This window comes from Malaclemys terrapin, chromosome 8 (genome assembly GCF_027887155.1).
Source record: "Malaclemys terrapin pileata isolate rMalTer1 chromosome 8, rMalTer1.hap1, whole genome shotgun sequence".
NCBI lineage: Eukaryota > Metazoa > Chordata > Testudines > Emydidae > Malaclemys > Malaclemys terrapin.
The window spans coordinates 13,901,059-13,921,244 of NC_071512.1; the positions used below are offsets into that span (position 1 = coordinate 13,901,059).

General features: G+C 36.6%; 1 protein-coding gene across 7 annotated transcripts in view; it reads right to left on the reverse strand.

Annotated features, from left to right (window-relative positions):
* RAPGEF6 (Rap guanine nucleotide exchange factor 6) overlaps positions 1-20,186 on the reverse strand; it is a 225,085-nt gene that overhangs the window by 17,261 nt on the left and 187,638 nt on the right. For 5 of the 7 annotated variants that reach the window (XM_054038150.1, XM_054038149.1, XM_054038154.1 and 2 more), the window contains 6 exons: positions 19,497-19,620; positions 17,263-17,286; positions 13,243-13,463; positions 6,900-7,091; positions 3,636-3,770; positions 1,770-1,883 (listed from right to left, as the gene is read on the reverse strand). In XM_054038150.1, the coding sequence (XP_053894125.1) occupies positions 1,770-1,883; positions 3,636-3,770; positions 6,900-7,091; positions 13,243-13,463; positions 17,263-17,286; positions 19,497-19,620 (810 nt within the window). The remainder of the gene's footprint in view (positions 1-1,769; positions 1,884-3,635; positions 3,771-6,899; positions 7,092-13,242; positions 13,464-17,262; positions 17,287-19,496; positions 19,621-20,186) is intronic. The other 2 variants (XM_054038152.1, XM_054038153.1) reach the window with 1 other exon arrangement.

Here is a 20,186-nt window from a genome sequence, read left to right on the forward strand (position 1 = left end):
GTTGATACGTTCTATTGTGAGTACAAACACATACATGCACATAAGAATTGACCCTTCATTTGATGAGGACAGTGGGACATTTGAGAACAGAGACTTCACTTAGCCTCTGTTAAGATTTCCTGGTAAATTAATCAAAGCACTATCTAATTTCTTCACAGGAGACGATACAAAGCTTGCAGCTGATGCGCTGTTCTCAGATCAAGATTCTTTCCCAGTTGTACTAGCATGAATCAACAGTTTCTCACTTCATCTTTAGGTAAAAATCTACATGGCGTACTTTTGTACAGGACAGTGAAACATTTACTTCAGAATCAGAGAAAAATCTGAACAGACCCATCTATACGAAAGCAATTTAAGTGACATATATGACTCAGCATGATGACTGATGCCCTGCATACCAAGATAACGATCAAATAACCTGACTTTAGAGGCAATAGCCATGCTGTATAACTCAAATATATTTACAGATTATTTTTACAGTTTTTGAAGCTTGGGCACACAAATTAAACTTTGAGACAGATACGCTCATGTTTATCAAACTAGAGTAACTGTAACTTTAAGAGTAAATAAATGTATTTAAGATTGGCATTTTAGATTAAACTCAATTTCTTTACTTTTCAGTATATTAATATGTAACACTGCATATTTCTAAATTTCATCTGTTTATGTCTTTCATGAATTTAAATATTTAAGTATCGTTATTACTTTTTCCTCTTAATGAAAAGCCAACCTACACACACGTATAACTTTTAAGAGACTTATTATCCAGATGCTGACTCCTGAAATTAAACAATTAGACCATCATAATAAACACCACCACTATAGTGGATTTTTTTTTTTTTTAAAAGAACACTCTTCATCTAAGAATCTCAAAGAGCTTTACAAACGAGTTCTTGTAGTTGTTGTGAAACAGATTTGCGCTATCTGAAAAGTAGGAAGGGATTGATTTATATCATAATGTACATTCTTGGGCAATCAAGATTACTACCCTGTCACCAATAAGGAACACTAAAGTATGTCTGACAGAAACATAAGGCAGCATGATACAGTGGCTGCTTTTATTAAGCAATATTTGCAGGAGTTTGCAGAAATATTGAGTATTTTTAAGTCTAAATAATATGTTACAGATTTTAATATTTCTGTGGATTTCAAGAAACAAAAATTTACTGGGTAATGTAAATAAATGAGGATTGTATGTTTACATAGAATTTCTAACCTTAGCACTAAAGTACACTAATTCAAATATTTTAAATGATTTCTAAAGCCAGTCTCAGGTGAAGAACTGCCCTTAAAAAGATCAGGTGAAGGGGTATTTGTTAGTAACTAAAAATATATATATATACACACTTGAACATGAATAAATGCATATGTACAATATTGATACCATTTAAATGCCTGATATAAAATGGAGAAAGTGCATCATATAGTCTTCCTCCTCTTGGGCCTCAATTGTGGACAGAACCAGACAAGTGTATTACTGTTGCCATGGCTACTTGTACTTAGGGCATCACTGTCTATGTCCTTTAGTTTTTCATTTCCTTCTGTAGCTTGAATGTGATCTGCCTCCTTTTTACTTGTAAAAGCTGGTCTCTCCCTGGAGAAACTTCTTTCCCTATGTCTTCCAAATGGGGATCTCATTCTTTTCCTGTGCTTATTCTCAACTTCTGCCTTGTCTCTATCATCCTCACTTTCTTTCTTTTCACTACTGCCAGAACCATGTGTTGCTCTGCCAGTGATCTCCTGAATTTTCTTTTGTAAATAAATCCCACCTATTCCATAGCTGCGTTGCCCACTGTTCTTGTTGCTGGTTTCACTGGCAAGCGATGAGGAGGAACCAGAGAGATTCATTTGACCACAGTTATCAGACCTCTGGATGTTACCAACTACAAAGAAACACACAACGTACAAATCTTTGTAAAAGACAAAATATCTGACAGCAAAATTAACATTTTATTTTAACCTAATAAAGACTTTTTCTTAAATCTTGCATAAGGCCTCCTTGGGGTAGAGCTCAGAGAATAAAAGAGAATAAAACCTGCAATAGGAGGGCTAAGTGAAGTTCAGGACTGAGATAGGATATTTCAGTCATTCGTGAAGTATAATTTGAATTTTAATTCAGTAATGAATGTTACTACAACATACAAGACGGGATATAGACTACCTTGATCAAAACAAGCTGGCGCTAAAAAAAAAAAACCCCTCAAAACAAACAAAAAACCCTACATGATAAAAGCAAGTCAAACTAATGAAATCATCCAGAAGAAAAGAAATATGATTCTCATGGAACCATATGAAAGTTAATGTAAATCACATGTTTACAGAAACGTACAAGCAAAAGTAACGCTTGAAAACCTCATCAGAATAAGCATCGGCAGCAGGATTCAATAAGAAGGCCACACAGACACTTCTTTTATATATGTATTATGATGATAAAACAAAAACTAATGACACCCTCCTAAAAGAAACAGTGTCTTGTGGTGCCAGAAGCAAATTCTCATGAGATCTTGCCAAGCATGATCTCCTGCTGAGAAGTGTAAGATGATCAATAAATTCCCATGCACGGTTCCCAATCCAATCCCTCATTCTCAGGGATGTCAATAATTCAGAGACAACAGTTCAGAGTGAAGGAAGGTGGGACAAATGCCTTACACTATTCAGCAGTGACCACTTTGGCCGACTAGTAAGTGTGATGTTAACCGGCTTTCAAGGGAATCCCATCCAAATGTGACTAGTGAATATTGTGATGTAGGTCCTTCAAGGCAAAGGGTTTAAAAACAAGTGGACCCACAGAACATCATGATAGCAAGGAAAACTCAGCATACAAACACAAAAATGTAAATGGTGAGACCCAGGATTTGGCAGGATACATTACTTATTTTCCAATACACCTTTGTAAGTAACAAAGTTTTCACCAAGATCCTGAATTCTATCTGGCATTGCACCTGCATCTCCTGTCACAGCATGTCTGCACAGTAGTTCAGCAAAAATCCAGGGTTTGGCTAGATTTATTTTTGATGGATGGAGGAAAAAAGTAATGTTTCTTGCAAAGCCAATTTTAATAATAAAAATACATTAAAGCTAGTAAAACAAAGACTTACAGTATGATTGGGAAAAGATTCAAGAGAGGTAGAATGTCCCAGGTATAAGATTAATTTAACAGTGTAGTGCTCAAGACATACATACATTAATTCACCAAAAGCAGTGCTCAGACAGAGAAACTTTTGGAAATGTTATCCTAAATTACTTAGGCACCTAAATCCCATCTGTGAAAGTAATTTAGGTACTCAGGAGCTTATATCACATAGATTGTCAATGAGACTTTGGCTCCTAAGTGCTTAACTCACTTTTGAAAACTGGACTTAAGTGCTTTTCAAAATTTTAACAAGGTCTAATTTCAGACTTAAATCTCAAAAATGTACATACTGTAATTGGAAAATTGTGTATTGTATATTAATTTTTACAGAAATACATTCATCCACTCTTACTATAAAAAACACTTATTTCTTGACATAAAGTTGCTATACTCACAGAATCACTTAAATAAATGATAAATCCATAACAACCTTTATAGTATAACAAAATACTGAGTTCCTGAGATGGAAGCTTAAGTATAGTATAGAAGCATATACTCCTACCTTTGTGTGGAGAACCCTGAGGAGAAGCAGGAGGACTGGAGTGCAAAGAGGATGCCATAGATATACTATCTTCTGCTTGTTTCTTACTACTTACTTCCTCAGACAAACTGAGTGACTTCTGAGGAGAACCCGTACCTGTGACGATGACAGAAATTTACTTTGTACTGTTCTACTTTCAAGGCAATATGTTTGATATCTGTTTTAATTACAACCAAGGGTGAAGTTGCATAATGACTAGTGTAAAAGCATGAACAGAAAAAGGCGTTGGATTGTTTAAGGAGATTAGTAATGCAGTAGTGGGTTGACATTTCAAATTTAACTCAGGTCAGAAGTGGTCAAAAGATTTGCTATCTGATGATTGCTCAGAGTTCCATCTCAAATGAGTTTAGTAGCTTTCAGGTGGCAATAGGAACCATCACAATTGACACCCTGTTAGAGAGCCTTAGCAGAAAGATTAAGGATTGAATACGCTATGAAGCCTGAAATCTCCTCCCAATACACTGTTATGACAGCATGGGGAAGTGTATACGGTCACTGTCCATGCCGCACCACTTCAGGAGATAAAGAACTTTGTATCCAGGGCTGTCATTCCAGCACTTGTTCTGAATTTCTACATTCATACTAACTCCCCCCACCCCGCCCAAAAAAAGCATATAGAGAACTTAGTTGAAGCAAAACATAGAAATTGGCTTTTCTCATTCTCCACTAGTAAGTCCTATGTACTGTAGTATATTACAGTTAAACTCCTGATACATTGTTAGTGAAACACAGAACTTTTCAAACATCCAGGAGAGAAATAAGACACCTTCGCAGTTACACCATGAATTAAGCACAACTCAAATTGCACAGACACTTAAGTAGATTAAAGCAGAAGCATATGCCATTTTTAATAGAGAACACACTGAGGCCAAATTTTTAAAGGAGGAGGCCTGAGGTTTGCACAGAAAAATGCACTGCAATTGCATGTCTACGTGCCTGGGAAATTACCACTATTCCACATATAAATCAGGTTATTGTGTATGAAAATAGATATTTAGGTGCTAAAACAGTCATCTATGTGCACAAAAGACGTGATTACATGCCAACCATTAAAATTTTAGCCTCGTATTTATTTAAAATTCAGTATTTGTGCAAGTGACTTGATGTTTCAATTGCTGTAGTATTTTTATTGCTCATGACATAAGAAAATGAGGCTGCTCTTTATTATCAATATAAACTGATAAAAGAATAGATAAATTAAAAGTTGTTTTCAGTAAAAGACTAGTACCGCCTTTTGCACCACATAAGCCTGAGGAAGGCCAAATATTTGGCCTTCACACCCCGCAGAGTTCAGAAGAAATTGGGCTGGGCCTGGAAATCATTCTTACTAAATTCCATGAGTGCTCTGAGGAGAGATTTATTCCCCAAGCAACTTCTTCCTCAGAAAGATTATTTTTCCTGAAGCTTAAGGGGTATTACAGACTAAGTCAAGTATTGTACTTCTATCTCACCAATGTATTTTGTCAGTTATTAGTAATCATATCGGGTGGTAAGCATCCAAATATGCAGAGGTGAAATGTCAGGTTTAAAAAACTGGTTAAAGAAGGATCTGACTAACGAGGGTTTGTTGGAGCCTGAACTCCAGTAGTTCAACAGGTGTCCTAAACACTTTTCATAAAGGAGGTAAGAGTAAGTGAAAACAGACCCACATAGTTCTGGCAGTCAAGCTCCAATACCAGGTTGAGTCTGTTCAGCTGGAGTACTTCAAATGATATGGTGGATGAATAAAATTTAACAGCTATTTAAGTCCGGCATTTACTCTACTTCCTACAACTAGGAGAGGGAAGAAGAAGATGGAAAATAAGCTTACTATAAAAAGGTATATTCCCTGAAAGACACCACTTTAACACTCTTTACTTTATTCCTTTGGATTTAGATTTTAAAGAAAGATATGTAAGATGTGGCAAAAACATCTGATGTGCCATAGTGTTAGTTAAGAAGCTGAGAGGCAGTGAGTCAGGATGTGCGATAAAGAGCTTAGTATTTTGTTTTTTTTCACTCACATTGCAGTGCTAAAATCTGTGACTGACAGAACCTGCATCTTCAGATAATCAGGGATAAAACAATTTATGAGAGGAATCAATTTCTGTTGGCCAATTTAAAGATAGGAAGTTAGAAAGCAAATCTATGTCCATGTTTGAAATAACAGTAAGAATAAGGGGAAAACAACTTTTGTGAAGTTGAACTAACTTTCTTGATGTCTTCTTTAAGTTTTGAAGTGGAAATTGATGCAGAATTTTTTTACGCTATTCACTAACTTTATTCAATGTTTTATTGAATAATTTAATGTCATTTAAAATTGTTTTAGCTTTAAAATATTATGTATCATTCAAAGTCATGAAGGCAAAAAAAAAGCAAGCAACATACATTTCAGAGATGGAAATAGGTCAAAGGGATATTATTTAGCAGCATTTTAATATAGAACCCTGAGAGCCTCAGACATTGGTAAATTTAGATAACGGGAAACAAATAAAAATTTTTGATGCTTACTAAGAGTTACTAATAACACTAAAACATATGTTGTTCTGTTTGACCATAATGCCATTACAATGGTACTCCACAGTTTGAAATATTAAATTTCCTGTGATTTACTTCTGTGATTACACTCAGTAGAATGTATTATATTCATTAGGTCATGAAAGCAAAAAGGAATGTAATTCTACTCAGTTGTAAGATTTCCATTCAGAAGAATAGAAATATATACTGTTAGGCACAATGGTGAATCGCCTGCTATCTGCCCTGTTATGATGATAGGCTTGTTACTTTAATTAGTCTGGTTCAGAAACTGAACTAGTTCTACTTTTTCAAATAGCACTCTCTGAGGCAATGGTTGTTTTCTTGCCAACATATATGTTATAGAAGAGGCCTATGAAACTAAAGCAAGAAAGTATCTTTACATACAATGGGATTTTAATTAGAAACATTAAAACTAAAAAAGGTATTAGAAACTTAGTTGTGCAAATAATTTAAGGTATGTTTTGTTCTCTCTTGTGGGATAAATGTTATGCTTTCTTATACATAACTAAATGGAAATGAGTTTGAGACATGTTGTAAATGAAAAGGGTAAATGAAACCTTGAACTATTGAGGCTGAACTACTGCAATGCTTCCATAATAAATATTTCAAATATTTGGTTGATTTGGAATCCAATCCCTCTCCCCTTCTCAAACTTACTAACCCCACAATTTACTTTGAATACTGGAAATACAAATTGCAGATACTCACTGAAGGTGACATGGTCCTTAGCTGGTCCTTTTTTCCTAATAGGGTACAAATTAACAGCTGGAACTTGGAGAACTTGGCTCATTCTGTTTTGTTGATGCAGATGGGCTTTTGTGGTTTGACCAACTGACCTCGTGGGTATTGGTGACATTTCTGAAGATTTTGCGCCTCTTCTCTCATTTAAATTCTTGGTCACTGTTATGGGAAAAAAAGGAATATTAGTAATTTTGCACTCTAATTTACAAGATTTATTTTAGCGATATTGAAGAAAATGACTGACCAGACAACAGCCACCTTTTAAACAGCAGTCTATACTATAACATAGATAATATCTATTCAAGGCGCTCCAGTCTTGTTAGATTTCAGAGGCAAATACATAAAAACAAGTTTAAAATATTCCTAATATTTCAATATTTTTTCAAAGAGTTATGTAGGCACACAATGCAACGAGAAATTATTTGATTTACTCCCATTATAACTGAACTTCAGTAATAGCATATTTTAGATTTCAGTGCAAAATTACAACATTGAAAAGCATGAACATCGCAACTATACAGAAAGTGTCCTCACAGCAACTGTACGCAGTGGGTCCTTTGTCCAGCTAGCTGGAAGAAAAGAGGTAGCTTCCCTTATAGGAGGCTCCCTCTGCAATTGGTGGCAGAGGGAAGGAATGAGAAAGTTTACCTGGACAGAGCAGGGAGAAACAGGAAGTGGCTGGATGAGGTGCATGTGAGAGGTCACTGTCCGTCCAGGTGACCAGGTATTTATATCCTGGGCAGTTCCAAAGAAGTAAGGTGACTGTATTTTCCCAAAAGGAAAATGGGATACCACATGGGGCCGGCCCGATCCCTGTCCTCCCACATGCAGGGCCAGCATAGTCCTGAGCTCTCTCCTCTGCGTGGTGGGCTGCTCTCCCTCCCATGTGAGGCTGGTGTTGCCAATTCCCACCCCGCCTCCACGTTCCTTTGCACCCCACTAGGGATTGCATTCTACTTGTTTGACAAAACTGTGCATTTGTCCCATTTGCTCTTGCCAACTGATCAGCAGTTGGCAAGAGCAAACAGGACAAATGCCCAGCTTGGGGGAGAGGGGGAGGTGAGGGGAGAAAAGAGTCAGGACAGCTGGGACAGAGCTTAAAAAAAGAACTGTCCCAGCCAAAATGGGATGTGTGGTCATCCGACAGAGAAGCCCTCTTTCACTGTGATCAGGCTGACTTGACTTGTAGCAGATATCAACTAGCATGTTTTTGATATTAATGACATTTATGTGTCTGACTTATTCTCTTTAAATTAAGTTTGCAACATTAGGATTACCGAATTACATGTTAGAGTCCAGGTAGTATCAAGTCTTGCTGCAAGCAAAACTAGGAGAATTTTTAGTATTTAGACAATAGCTTCAGGAGCCAGGTAAATAAAAACTGATTAAAAAAATTAAATCAGATTTTTTATTTTAAATTTAATGTATTTTTAAACAAACATATACAATTAATTTTGTTATAATAACTTATGTTAATGTCTAAACTATTATCTGTTAACGTAATTTAAATTAAATAAAAATAATACTACTCCAGCAGTACATGTTTGCTGCCAAACTTTTAAAGAAAGTCAAACCACTGAACTGGTGGAAGTCACTGGAACAAGATTGTTGAAGTGCTAAATCAGCTTTTGACAGAAACAGCCTCTTTTGCAGGTGCAGAGAGAATATTTTCTTCATTTCAGTTTATTCAACTAGTTCAGTTCAATGTAGGGATGCTGAGAGCAAAGGGAAAAGGGAAAATAATACCAGTCCCCCCCATAACGTCTGCAACATTTGCATAAATAAAGGGATTTGGGAGGGGTTGGGTCCCCAGTTCACATGATGTACTGGGGCTCCAAATTTCTCTCGACGGACCTGGTTTAATGACTAGTTCATTCACAGTTAAACTGACTGGGAACTGAAAAGGCAGGAAAGCATGTTCTCTCTTCCAGTCCATGAAATTAAAACTACTGTAATTGTGAGTAGATGACATCTACTAGTTCTAAAAACGTGTAGGACAAGTTGACCAGAAACAATCAGTTCAATTCACTAACTACTGATAATACTTCCTTTGTTTAATAAATCAGTTTTAAATGCAAAACACATTTTACAAATTTATTTTTCTTATGAAGCCTGCACTGCACATTAAAGGTAGTTTTAATAAAATACTTTAAAATGCTGTTTTATGGATTTAATTGAATTCCAAATTCCATTCATCTAGAGCTTCACAAATCATAAGTAAAAAAATTAACCCTCTAGTAAATAAAAAAATGCATCATTCACCATTTTCTAACAAATTTAAAAATGTAAAGATTACAAATCTAAATAGCTAATTGCTTAAAGAAATGTGTATAGTGTTTTCTCTTGGTTAGGAAAAAAGTACCAAGTTTTATGCAAAGGCTATAGTGAGTTGCAAATAAACATATTTTAGTGGTTACCAATCAATGATAATCAACCTCTCTTTAGGAAAATAACAGCAAAGTACAAAGGTGAAAACAGATTTAAATCTATTATTTAAATCAATGTTTAATACACTAATTTAAATCATGATTAAAATCGGTGATTTAAATCACCTTGATTTAATTCAATCCACCTTGCTGAGAAGCAGTGTGTTTGTGCATTTCTCTCTTCAGAAAGATTATCCACTTGTGAATCCATATTATATATATATATATATATATATATATACACACACACACACACACACACACACACACACACACACACACGCCCCCCAACTCAGGAAGACACTTTAACATGAGTGTAAATTTAAGCACAGAACTAATCCCATTGACTGGAGTGGGACTAAATGAATTAGGTGCATGTTTATGTACCTTGCTAAATTAGGGCCATAGTAGGTTATGCCACTGTGTACTTTTCAGTCACAATTCTTTCCACTTCCGCCATGGTTTTAAAGTAAGAAAATAGGATTAGCCATAACAGAAAAGTCAAAACACTAGTTCCTGTGGTCAAACTTTGGCTGCGGCCTAAACCTGATAGCTGAGAAGAGAGCAACCCTTGTCCTCATTTTTGCAGTCTTCCAATTGTGAAAGTGTTTTTTAAGGTTTATGGAAAGGGTACAAGATTCCTAAGCAACTCCCACTAGCTGTTAATTTTTTACTTGAATTATAAGGTTTGCTTTCCTCTGTTATGGAATGAGCTAATGAGCTAGTCAGCTATATGAGTACAGCTCTCTCTCTACTATATTTATTCATGTGTTCATTTAATACCATCTTGTAAAAGCATCACAAAAATCTGACTTGTATTGCTGTAGCACATGGAATTACAATAGTCAGTATAGACTCTATATCTAAACAAAGTGTTGCACAAACAGGATAAACAGTATTTGAAGTCTGGATGCCATGATTGATCGCCATATTTGGGGTCGGGAAGGAATTTTCCTCCAGGGTAGATTGCCTGAGGCCCTGGAGGTTTTTCGCCTTCCTCCGCAGCATGGGGCAGGGATCTCTAGCAGGAGGGTTCTCTGCCAATTGAAGTCACTAAGACACAGGATTTGGGGACTTCATCAGCAGAGTCAAGGAAGGGTAGGGACGGTTTTGTGGCCTGCAGCATGCAGGGGGTCAGACCAGATGATCATAATGGTCCCTTCTGACCTTAAAGTCTATGAGTCTATGATTTATTTAAAATAATTGAAAGATAACCTTGTAACACTCATGTTTCTGACACTTGAGCATTATAGGGTCATCTTTTAAGTTTGCACATAAATCATATACTGAGACTTCCACATTATATGTTCTTTTATTGCTACTAAAGAAGAAAACTGAATATAAAATGTAGTGCATGGTTCTGCCTCCAAGTGTGAGCAAACTGTGTTATTACCATACTTTGCCAAACATACAGCACAAGAAGCAGGAAAAAAGGCTGTGTTCATGCTGTGCTTTCTTTGTTCATGCAAGCTACTCTTTTTTTTTTTTAAATTACTTGGCATATTCTCTGACAGTGCCAACATGAAATTCAAAATCACTAATTGGATTCAAGCATGGCCATTTGCATGAGCCCCAAATCACTTCCATTACAGAAAACTTTTAATAAATGTTTTGTATAAGCAACAACACTACAAGAAATCTTAAAAAGAAAGCCCTCTACAATTCACAGATGAGATACTGTCAAAAAATTGGAAATATGACCTGTTAGGCAGGTGTCATTTAATTACAGGGTGATAAAAGGGCCTCTATAAGAAACTAATCACAAACTGACTTTCTAAAATTAATGAGTATTTCTGAGATTGTTCTCAATACTTGAAGGCTTGGAATAGGCTTGGAAGGATTCGATTTTTATCAGTAAACATTGATTTCACTGTATGCACAAATACCAATGAAAAAATATTTCCATTGATAATAGAAATTAGCAGATAGCCAAAGAAAGAAAAAATGCTGATGAGAACTTAGAGTTTGACTGAAGGATATATACTTAGTATAATTTTGACTATTTGTATTTTAATGTTTATAAAGCTTTAAACTTTCTCAAACCCAGTGTCTACTGTCATTAACTAATTAATGTCTGATTCTCCTATTGTCTAATCTCCCCCCTTAATTTTCCACAGCTGTGAACATTTAAATTGATAAAAACATTAAAATGCTTATAAAGAAACATTGGTATTAGCCATCAAAATTATAAAAAAAAAAAAAAAAAATTGAATTCTGCCAAGCCTACCCATAGATACTTTGAGACATGTAAAACCTGGCACATATTTCTTGAGGAACAGGTCTCACTTCAACTTGGATTCTGACATTTAAAAAAAAAAAAGGAGTGAAGACAGTAACAACAGGTAGATCAGACACTTGACTACTTAACAGACTTTCCTATAAAACGAGACTGCACTCTAGTACGGTGCTTTTCAACCTCTTTTTCATTTGTGGACCATTATAATGCGACCCGATATAACACGCATTTGGATATAACGCGGTAAAGCAGTGCTCCGGGGGGGGAGGGGGGAGGGGAAGGGGAGGGACTGCGCACTCTGGTGGATCAAAGCAAGTTCAATATAACGCGGTTTCACCTATAACGTGGTAAGATTTTTTGGCTCCCGAGGACAGCGTTATATCGAGGTAGAAGTCTATATACCTTTTCTTCTTTCTACCAAGCAATCTTAATTCCTTCCCCACTAGCTCACCTTAGTTAAGGTGTCAATAACTTATTTACAAAAATAACTAAGTATCAAAACCACATGCAATTATAATTGTTAATTTTAAAAAATAGGAATTTATTGAACTGTGTAGTACAGGGGTCGGCAACATTCGGCACGCGGCTCGCCAGGGTAAGCACCCTGGCGGGCTGGGCCAGTTTATTTACCTGCTGACGCGGCAGGTTCAGCCGATCGTGGCCCCCACTGGCCGCAGTTCGCCGTTCCGGGCCAATGGGGGCAGCGGGAAGCCGCGGCCAGCACATCCCTCAGCCCGTGCCACTTCCCGCCGCCCCCATTGGCCCGGGACGGCGAACCGCGGCGAGTGAGGGCTGCGATCGGCCGAACCTGCCGCGTCAGCAGGTAAATAAACTGGCCCGGCCCGCCAGGGTGCTTACCCTGGAGAGCCGCGTGCCGAACGTCCCCTGGTGTAGTATATAAGGGTAAAATATAGATGAGACTAAAGCTTATTTAGTAAGGTAGTCTCAAAGGAATTTAGTTTCAAGATTTTTCCTGCTGCTGCCCTTCATTTTTGACTGTCAAACCATGTCAGTCTCATCAGTCAACGCTGGCAATATTGGCATAACTTTCTCCCTGCTGTTCAACTCTTATTGTAAGCCATAATGCAAGAATTGCTTATTTACTCCTTATCCATGGCTAGTTTCTATATTGGTTTTGTGTCTTTTCATTTCCTTGCAGCTCATATGGTAAATGTTACTTTTATCCTTCCTTAATTCTGTAAAGTGACAGTGCAGCAAGAATGGATCAAATGTACTACAGGATTCTTTGGCAGACTTATTAAATGACGCACAACTTAACAACTGAAGGTCAAAAATAAGAGCTGTCACTCCAGACTTGTGCAAGTGCAATCCAAGACAAATGCTGGGTTGCTGAAACTCTATCAGCCAGGGTTTTTTTAGTGTCTGCAATGACAGATACATTTCTTAGTACCGTGACATTTTTTTTTTTTTTTGTTAAAAACATTCCTAAATTTATATTTGAAGTAGTAGGGTCATCATTTAAAAATATTGTACATAATCAAGAAGTGACGGTTCTTTAAAGGGGTCATCTTCTATGCAAACATATTGTTATGTTTCTAGCACAACAGCATACGTAACCAGGTTCGTATGGCAAGGAGGGTAATCCTCTCCACCAGCAACCGTGTCTAACTGAGTTTGCTTTACTTACAAGTGCTATATGCAGGCTCGCATTGAAGTGACATGATCTGGAATTTTTCCTCATCGGTTTCCACATTCAGATTGGAAAGGTACTGCTTCACCTTCCTGGCCATCTGGGCATCCTCATACAGCTTCTTGGCATTAAGGAGTGAGCTGCGTCGAGCACGTTTTTTGTGAGCACCTCCTTGAACATCAAGCATGTTTGAGTTTGTGCTGCCCTGGCTCAGAGACCTACAAAATGAAAAGGCAAATCAGTGAACTTCAGGTTCACTTCAAGAATGAAGTGCTACAGTAGCATATGCTGAAGCAGATTAATACCAGCACACTTCAGTTAGGGCTCGTGCATGCTGATGCAAATGAGTTAAAGAGATGAATAGCATTAAAACAACATTTGTCTTAAAGTAATTTGGTAAAATGACAAGAGTGTATTGAGTCTAGAAAGGATTACTCGTGAAAGTGTGGAACTGGCAAGAACCAGGCAAAATGCTGTGTAAGCTGCCTATACAGCTTTGCTAATTTAGTTCTGTTCTGCAAAACCCCTACCATTTCAATTCTGGGTTACGCTGGCAGACAAAAGTACCGACAGTGTTGAAGTTGGTTTAAGTAATTTGGTCCTTAGCATATGTTTATCTGAGACTGAAAACCTAATTTCTTGCAGAGGTGAACTATTACTGAATTATCCTACCCCAAAATGTCTGAAGAACTGGTAAAGTTGTGATAAAAAGAAAAGCAATCTCATATATACAAAGTGCATTATGTTGCTCAATCCTCATTCTGCTTTGCCAGCTAGAAATGATGCCCACAACAAAGCATTTTTTTTTTTTTTTGTTGGACTGACAGCACAGGAAACTGCAGTCTTCTATTTCTCAAAATGGCAAGCATAGAAGGACAGTGACAGTCCATGCTTTGCTCTTACTGGCCTATCAATATGCTTAAACCCTGATTTGGAGATACCCTGTCTATGGAGGAGTACGTAAGCCTTCCATGTCCCTTTAATCTTTGGTCTCTGAAATTGCCAAAAGGGCTGCCTATTTAGATTCACTTGCTCCTTGAGGAATTAGAGCTAGATCATCAAATAGTTTAACTTAAGCATCCATTGTTATATCTGTTGGTCACTATCCAACTTTGCTAACTTTGACCTAAAGGTTAAAGGCTCTATTAATCCCTTACTAAATCTCTCGTAGATTCAAACTGCCATCCACCTCTTGTTCAATTGTCAAGGTATGGCCGAGAACTCTATCTTGGTCAATATTAAAATCAAGAAAATATTTTATAAATGTTCATCATGATAGCTGCATTACACAGTAAGTTCTAAAGTAAGCTTTAAATCTAACTCATATAAACGATGCCTGAATATTCTTATAAAGCATTCACAGGTATAACTTTTCTTTTAAAAGTGAATGCTGTGTAAATATATTTATAAAGGTAATTGACTTGTTAAAGAAATCACAGGTGGCAGGATATGCAACCATTATTTGGAAATATACATATTTCACAGGTATACAAGAAGGCATAAGGCCAAAAGCCCAAATGATCCAGGATCCCAAGTAACAATGCTTCACAAAATCCACAGGAAGTGTTCAGAAGAGTAACCATAATAGTAAAAGAGGTGGAAAATAAGCCTAACGTTTTAGGAAAAGTTAATAGAACTGGACATGTTGAACTTAAGGAAAGAATGAAGGGGGGAAGACAGCTGTCCACTATATATAAAAAGGAGTTTAATAAACTTTTGGCTCAATCACTCACACATGTCAAATTCAAAATAATAATAATCTCAAATACATCAAGATGATATAGGTTAATTATGGAAAACTTATCATTATTACAGCCATGCGGATGGCAAAGGATGGCAAGAGAGGTTGTGAAATCTTCAGCATTTGGATACATTCAATGCTAAAGTAGATACTTATCTATCAATTATGGTCAGGAACAATGAAAGACTACACATATTATGCTATAAACCATGATGCTTGCTGATATTTTAACAGTACAGTACCAAATGAAAGCTCTCTAGCAAGCTTTATATTGGTGGTAGCTACCGTGAAGCCCTGAAAACTTCACTCTGCTCCCTGGATAATGGGGGTGAGGGAACAGATTTCCCCATTAGAATCTATTCCTTTGCCCACAGGCAAAGCATACATGGATGGGAACTAGCTTCCAGAATCTCATGTACAGTTTTAAACATGACCTAAAATAGAGAAAAAATTGAGCTAGTGCCCCTTTTTGCTTGAATGTGAGCGATGGCAGCCAAAAATATTTATTTGCCCTCTCCTGTTTTTTACATTAGAGATTCAAGTCCACCCTGGAATGCAATGGATGACTAGTGAACTAGCGGATTTGTCATCATCATAGAAGACCAAAAGCCAAGCAATTAAGAAGGGAAGCTATTTGGAGTCAGACTTGTTAACAAAAGCAGAATTTTTAAAATCTATTTAAATTCAAACCTTAATACACATAAAAAAGAAAAGATGTTTGTGTTCGCAACTCAACATCCCTGCAACTAAGGGATGAGCATTCACAATTCACATCTCGGACCCCAACAATCTAGCAAAAATAGGGAATCCGATTTCGCATCCTTCGACTTAAAAAAGGAGGAAAAAATGCTGAGACACATAAGCTTTCAGTCTGCCTTTTTGCATCATAAAATAGTAGAACTGGGCACAAATAATTAAAAAAATTATTTGCAGCTCACCTTTAAAGGCCTATGCTTACACCCATCCCCTCCTTAATGGCTTTCTAGCATAGGAGTGAGGGTGACTGTATATGGGGTTTTAAATAAATATAAAAGAAACAAAAAGAAAAGAAACTGGCTTCAGCATGAACTGAACTCACAGTTGTAGGTCCTCACTGAAGTATTCTAGACTTTCATGTCACAGCACCACCTGCTATATCTCCTCTCTATAGTACCACATACAGAGAGATGGAAAGAGTGACAGCCAATGAACAGGTACCCAGATCTCTGTGAGGAGTGGGAGTCGTTATTGGCAGAATTTACTGTGCTGATTTGCATAAGGAAATCCCACCTGGAGAAGTGTAGGTGGATGACTAGACAACTTTACACTTAATTGTTAATGACCTATGGGTTTTATTTCTTATGTACATACAGAGTTTTTAAAAAGTCAATTCCCTTTAAAAATCATACACATTTTCTCATTCTCACTTTAATTGTTTTCACAATAATCCCAAGGTTGGAACGTGTGAGGTATGTCATTGTCCTTCATACTACTCAGGAGAAAGAAATAATAGAAGAGGTATGTTGATCATAATTCCAATTTAAATTTATTTATTTTTAGTTTTTATTTAATTTGTTTTATTTATTTTTGCAATTTCGTTCTTTTTTCTTTAATGGAAACTCTAGGATCAAGGATTATTTGGATCTAGGAAGCCAAATAACGCCAATAATCAGCTCCAATATATTAAATCATTGTAATATGCAGGCATTGGTTAGAATATTTATTAACCAAGGATATTGCACTCTCAATCCTCATCATTTTGGTCGCTATTCTACATTCCTTGCACAACCAAAACTCCAAGTGAAGTCAATGAGGATTTTGGAATGTGCCCAAATGTAGGATTTGATCCTTTTAAGTACAGTTAAAAAATGTGAGATATTGTGCAACTCAGTACACTTGGACTCAAAGTTTAGAGAGGATTATAATTACAATAACCCAATACATGGTTGCAGTATAAAACTAAGTACTAGTTTGAACTTTTGAGATAGGTTTTAAAAGTTATTTTGTTTTCAAAAATACTCTGCATTACACTGTAATTAGATAACAGTTTATCTTTCTGCATTAAACTAAAGTTGAAACAGCTTATCTAGAACATAAAATCCACTCAGGGGTACAAAAGCTGACTGTACAATAGCGTTTGTTCCTGATTTTCTCTCAATCGGTTTACCAAATATATGTATTGCAGGGTTAATAAAATGCATGCTGTATTTCAAATGCATGCACTAATGAGGAGGATGCAGTATGTTAAAAGTTGCAGAACCTTTGTTTATCTTAGTTGCATTCATCTCTACACTTACCCCAAACTCCTCCACCTCTTCTTCCTGTAAGCAAGAGCCATATACATTGAAGCATATATTTGAACAGAAAAGCACAGGAAAAATATCACAGTTGACAGTCAGGAAGAAAAAGATGTAGACAGGAAAGTATAGAAAAGAAAAAATGCTATCAGGCAAACATTCTTCTCAAAGAATAACATACGGTTTTAACGGAATGCGGGAGATTGGGGGGGGGGAGGGGAGAACTCCATACAATATTTTAATGAATATAGAAGAACATATTGCATGTTTTTATGTTTAACCTACAAATTTAAAGCCAAACTACAGTTAACTTGTGGGAAATATTTAACATGAAAAATCAATTTTAGATGTTGCATCATCAAATTCAAACAGCTCACCTGTAATTATTTACTTTTGAGAGACAGAATGAAACCTTTATATCTTTTAGAAAAATTCACATTGTGGGAAGTATTATGAGATTAATGGCATTTAATGCATTAGGATTGTAATTATAAGAAACATACTAAGAAACGGGATCATTATAAATTTGTGTGTTTTTCATTTTGATTACTTGTGGAAAAATATGTTATTTGACAAATATAGTCTAAAGAATTAGAAGCTTTGTTCTAATTAGTAATGAACTTGTCAAAGTATTTGCATGAGCCCTAAAAGTTTTTTGTTCATTTGTCTTTTTAATCAAAAACTTTTTATTGGAGTTTTTATAACAGAGGAAACTGATTGACTATACAGGAGAAACGATGAAACTGACTATAAATGAAATGAAAAAAAGACTTTTCCCCTTCTAATCACAAGTGCTACTTAGAACAATAGTAGACAAAGTATTTTATGAGAGCATTGTGTTTGATGTGTCCCTTAAGATGCATATTGGAAGTTTAAAAGGCATATCACAGGTGAACTATTTATTTGATATTCAATCAATGTAACAATTAGACTTCATTGTCTCCTGTGAAGCATTTAAAGTATAGACAGATTTTTAGACAACTGATTTGTAAATATATGATTTACCTATATAACTATAATGGTTTCTCATGAGCCACTGTAATCATCAAATTAATATTTTACAGATTTCATTTTAAATGTAGACTTTTTGCTTGTATAATCTATACTGCTATGAAAGCAAGATCCTTCTCTGAAAAGTGACTATGCTAAAACAACATTGTGCTATGCTACATTTGTAGCTCAATAATTACATACTAAATTTGCTCACATTACAAGTAAAATGGTGCTTTTTCTAACTGCCAACCCTGAAAAATCACCATGTGAACTGAATACCAAGTTAGGTTCCTTCTGGCTAAGGCCTGGTCTACACTGTCACTTTACAGCGCTACAGCTTTCTTGCTCAGGGGCCTGAAAAAACACCCCCCTGAACACTGCAAGTTTCAGCGCTGTAAAGTGGCAGTGTAGACACCGCTGGCAGCCAGGCTCCCACCGCTGGCAGCTACTCCCCTGGTGGAGGATGGTGGTTTACAGGGCTAGGAGAGCTCTCTCCCAGCGTTGGTGCTGCAACTACACAGCTACGTTAAAGCGCTGCCGCAGCAGTGCTTTAACGTTGCTAGTGAAGACATATCCTTAACTAACATTCTTACTGATTCAGTATAGGGCATCACCCTGACTCAGCTGCTGCCAAGGCCACCACACTAAAGTCCTACACTTGGGCTACGCAAGGGGACCATGGGTGAAGAGGGTGGGGGGTAGGGGACCTCTGTACTGTTCCAGCATAAGTCAATTCGACCACATGCAATATGGCGGGCCCACAGAACGTATATTTACATGGATCTCGAGGCTCTAACATCCTGCACACCTGACATGGAATAGCTGCTGCTTCTTTTCCAGCCAATGGACTACAAGTAGCCTCATGTCTTGTCCCAGATTGGAGATGGTGGTGGTTCTAGTCTGCACTCTATCTGCATACAGCCTGATTATACTCAGGCTGTACGCAGGTGTAGTGATTTTTTTCTGTGATGCATAATAAAATAAACAACATTTGTACTAACATACCCTAAAGTGCTAGCCAGATTATGAAAAATAAACAGGAATATTTCCATTTTAAAACTATGGTAAAATATATTCCTTAATCTTACAAACACCCTTTGTTACAGATTTCACTCTAATGATAAATGTTAATGATAATGAAATCATAATGGAACATAAACACGTGGTCATGCACACAAACCCACACTCTACCCACTGTATAAGAGTTATCATTAATCCTACTTCCTTGTTTAATTGCACACCTTTGTCTGAACATTACAGCTGGATCCATGTTAGCAGAGGTCATTCTGACGACTTGTCGAATTTCTTTGGCAATCATTCTAAGTTTCTCAAAATTTACCAGGCCATCCACTTTTGAATCATTTCCTGTGCAATGAAATATGTAGAACAAATATAAGCAATATGCAGTACTTTTCTAAGGCTGACATGTTATTTGTCTCCCATAATATCACCCTTCAGCAGATGTCAAAAGCCTTTAATTCAAGTATCAGTCAAAACCAGGAAGTAGTATAGTGGCAGAATACAGATGCCAGTCAGGCCCACTCAAAGTAGATAGGAATGCTTGCTCTGCCCTTGTTAATCTAACTCTAAAGTGGCAGCTGTCAGTAGGGGGAAAATGGAATAATTTGACTATGCACAGATTTATTTTCATATGTTAAAATGGTGCAAATATGAAACTGACAACATTTTCCCTTTTAAATTAGTTCAAACAATTCTGAGACAACAGATCTGAAAACCTGGCATATTTAGAACCCTTTAACCTTTACTAATGAAGAATGGAAAACTGTTAAAAAGGGAAATATTTTAAATAAAGAGAAATATTTTAAAGCAAAAGTAACCCTCTGCAAGCCACTACATGAAACTAACTCTGAAAATACTGTAATGATGAGTTTTTATGACAGAAACATATCTGAAGTGTTCCAAACATTGTT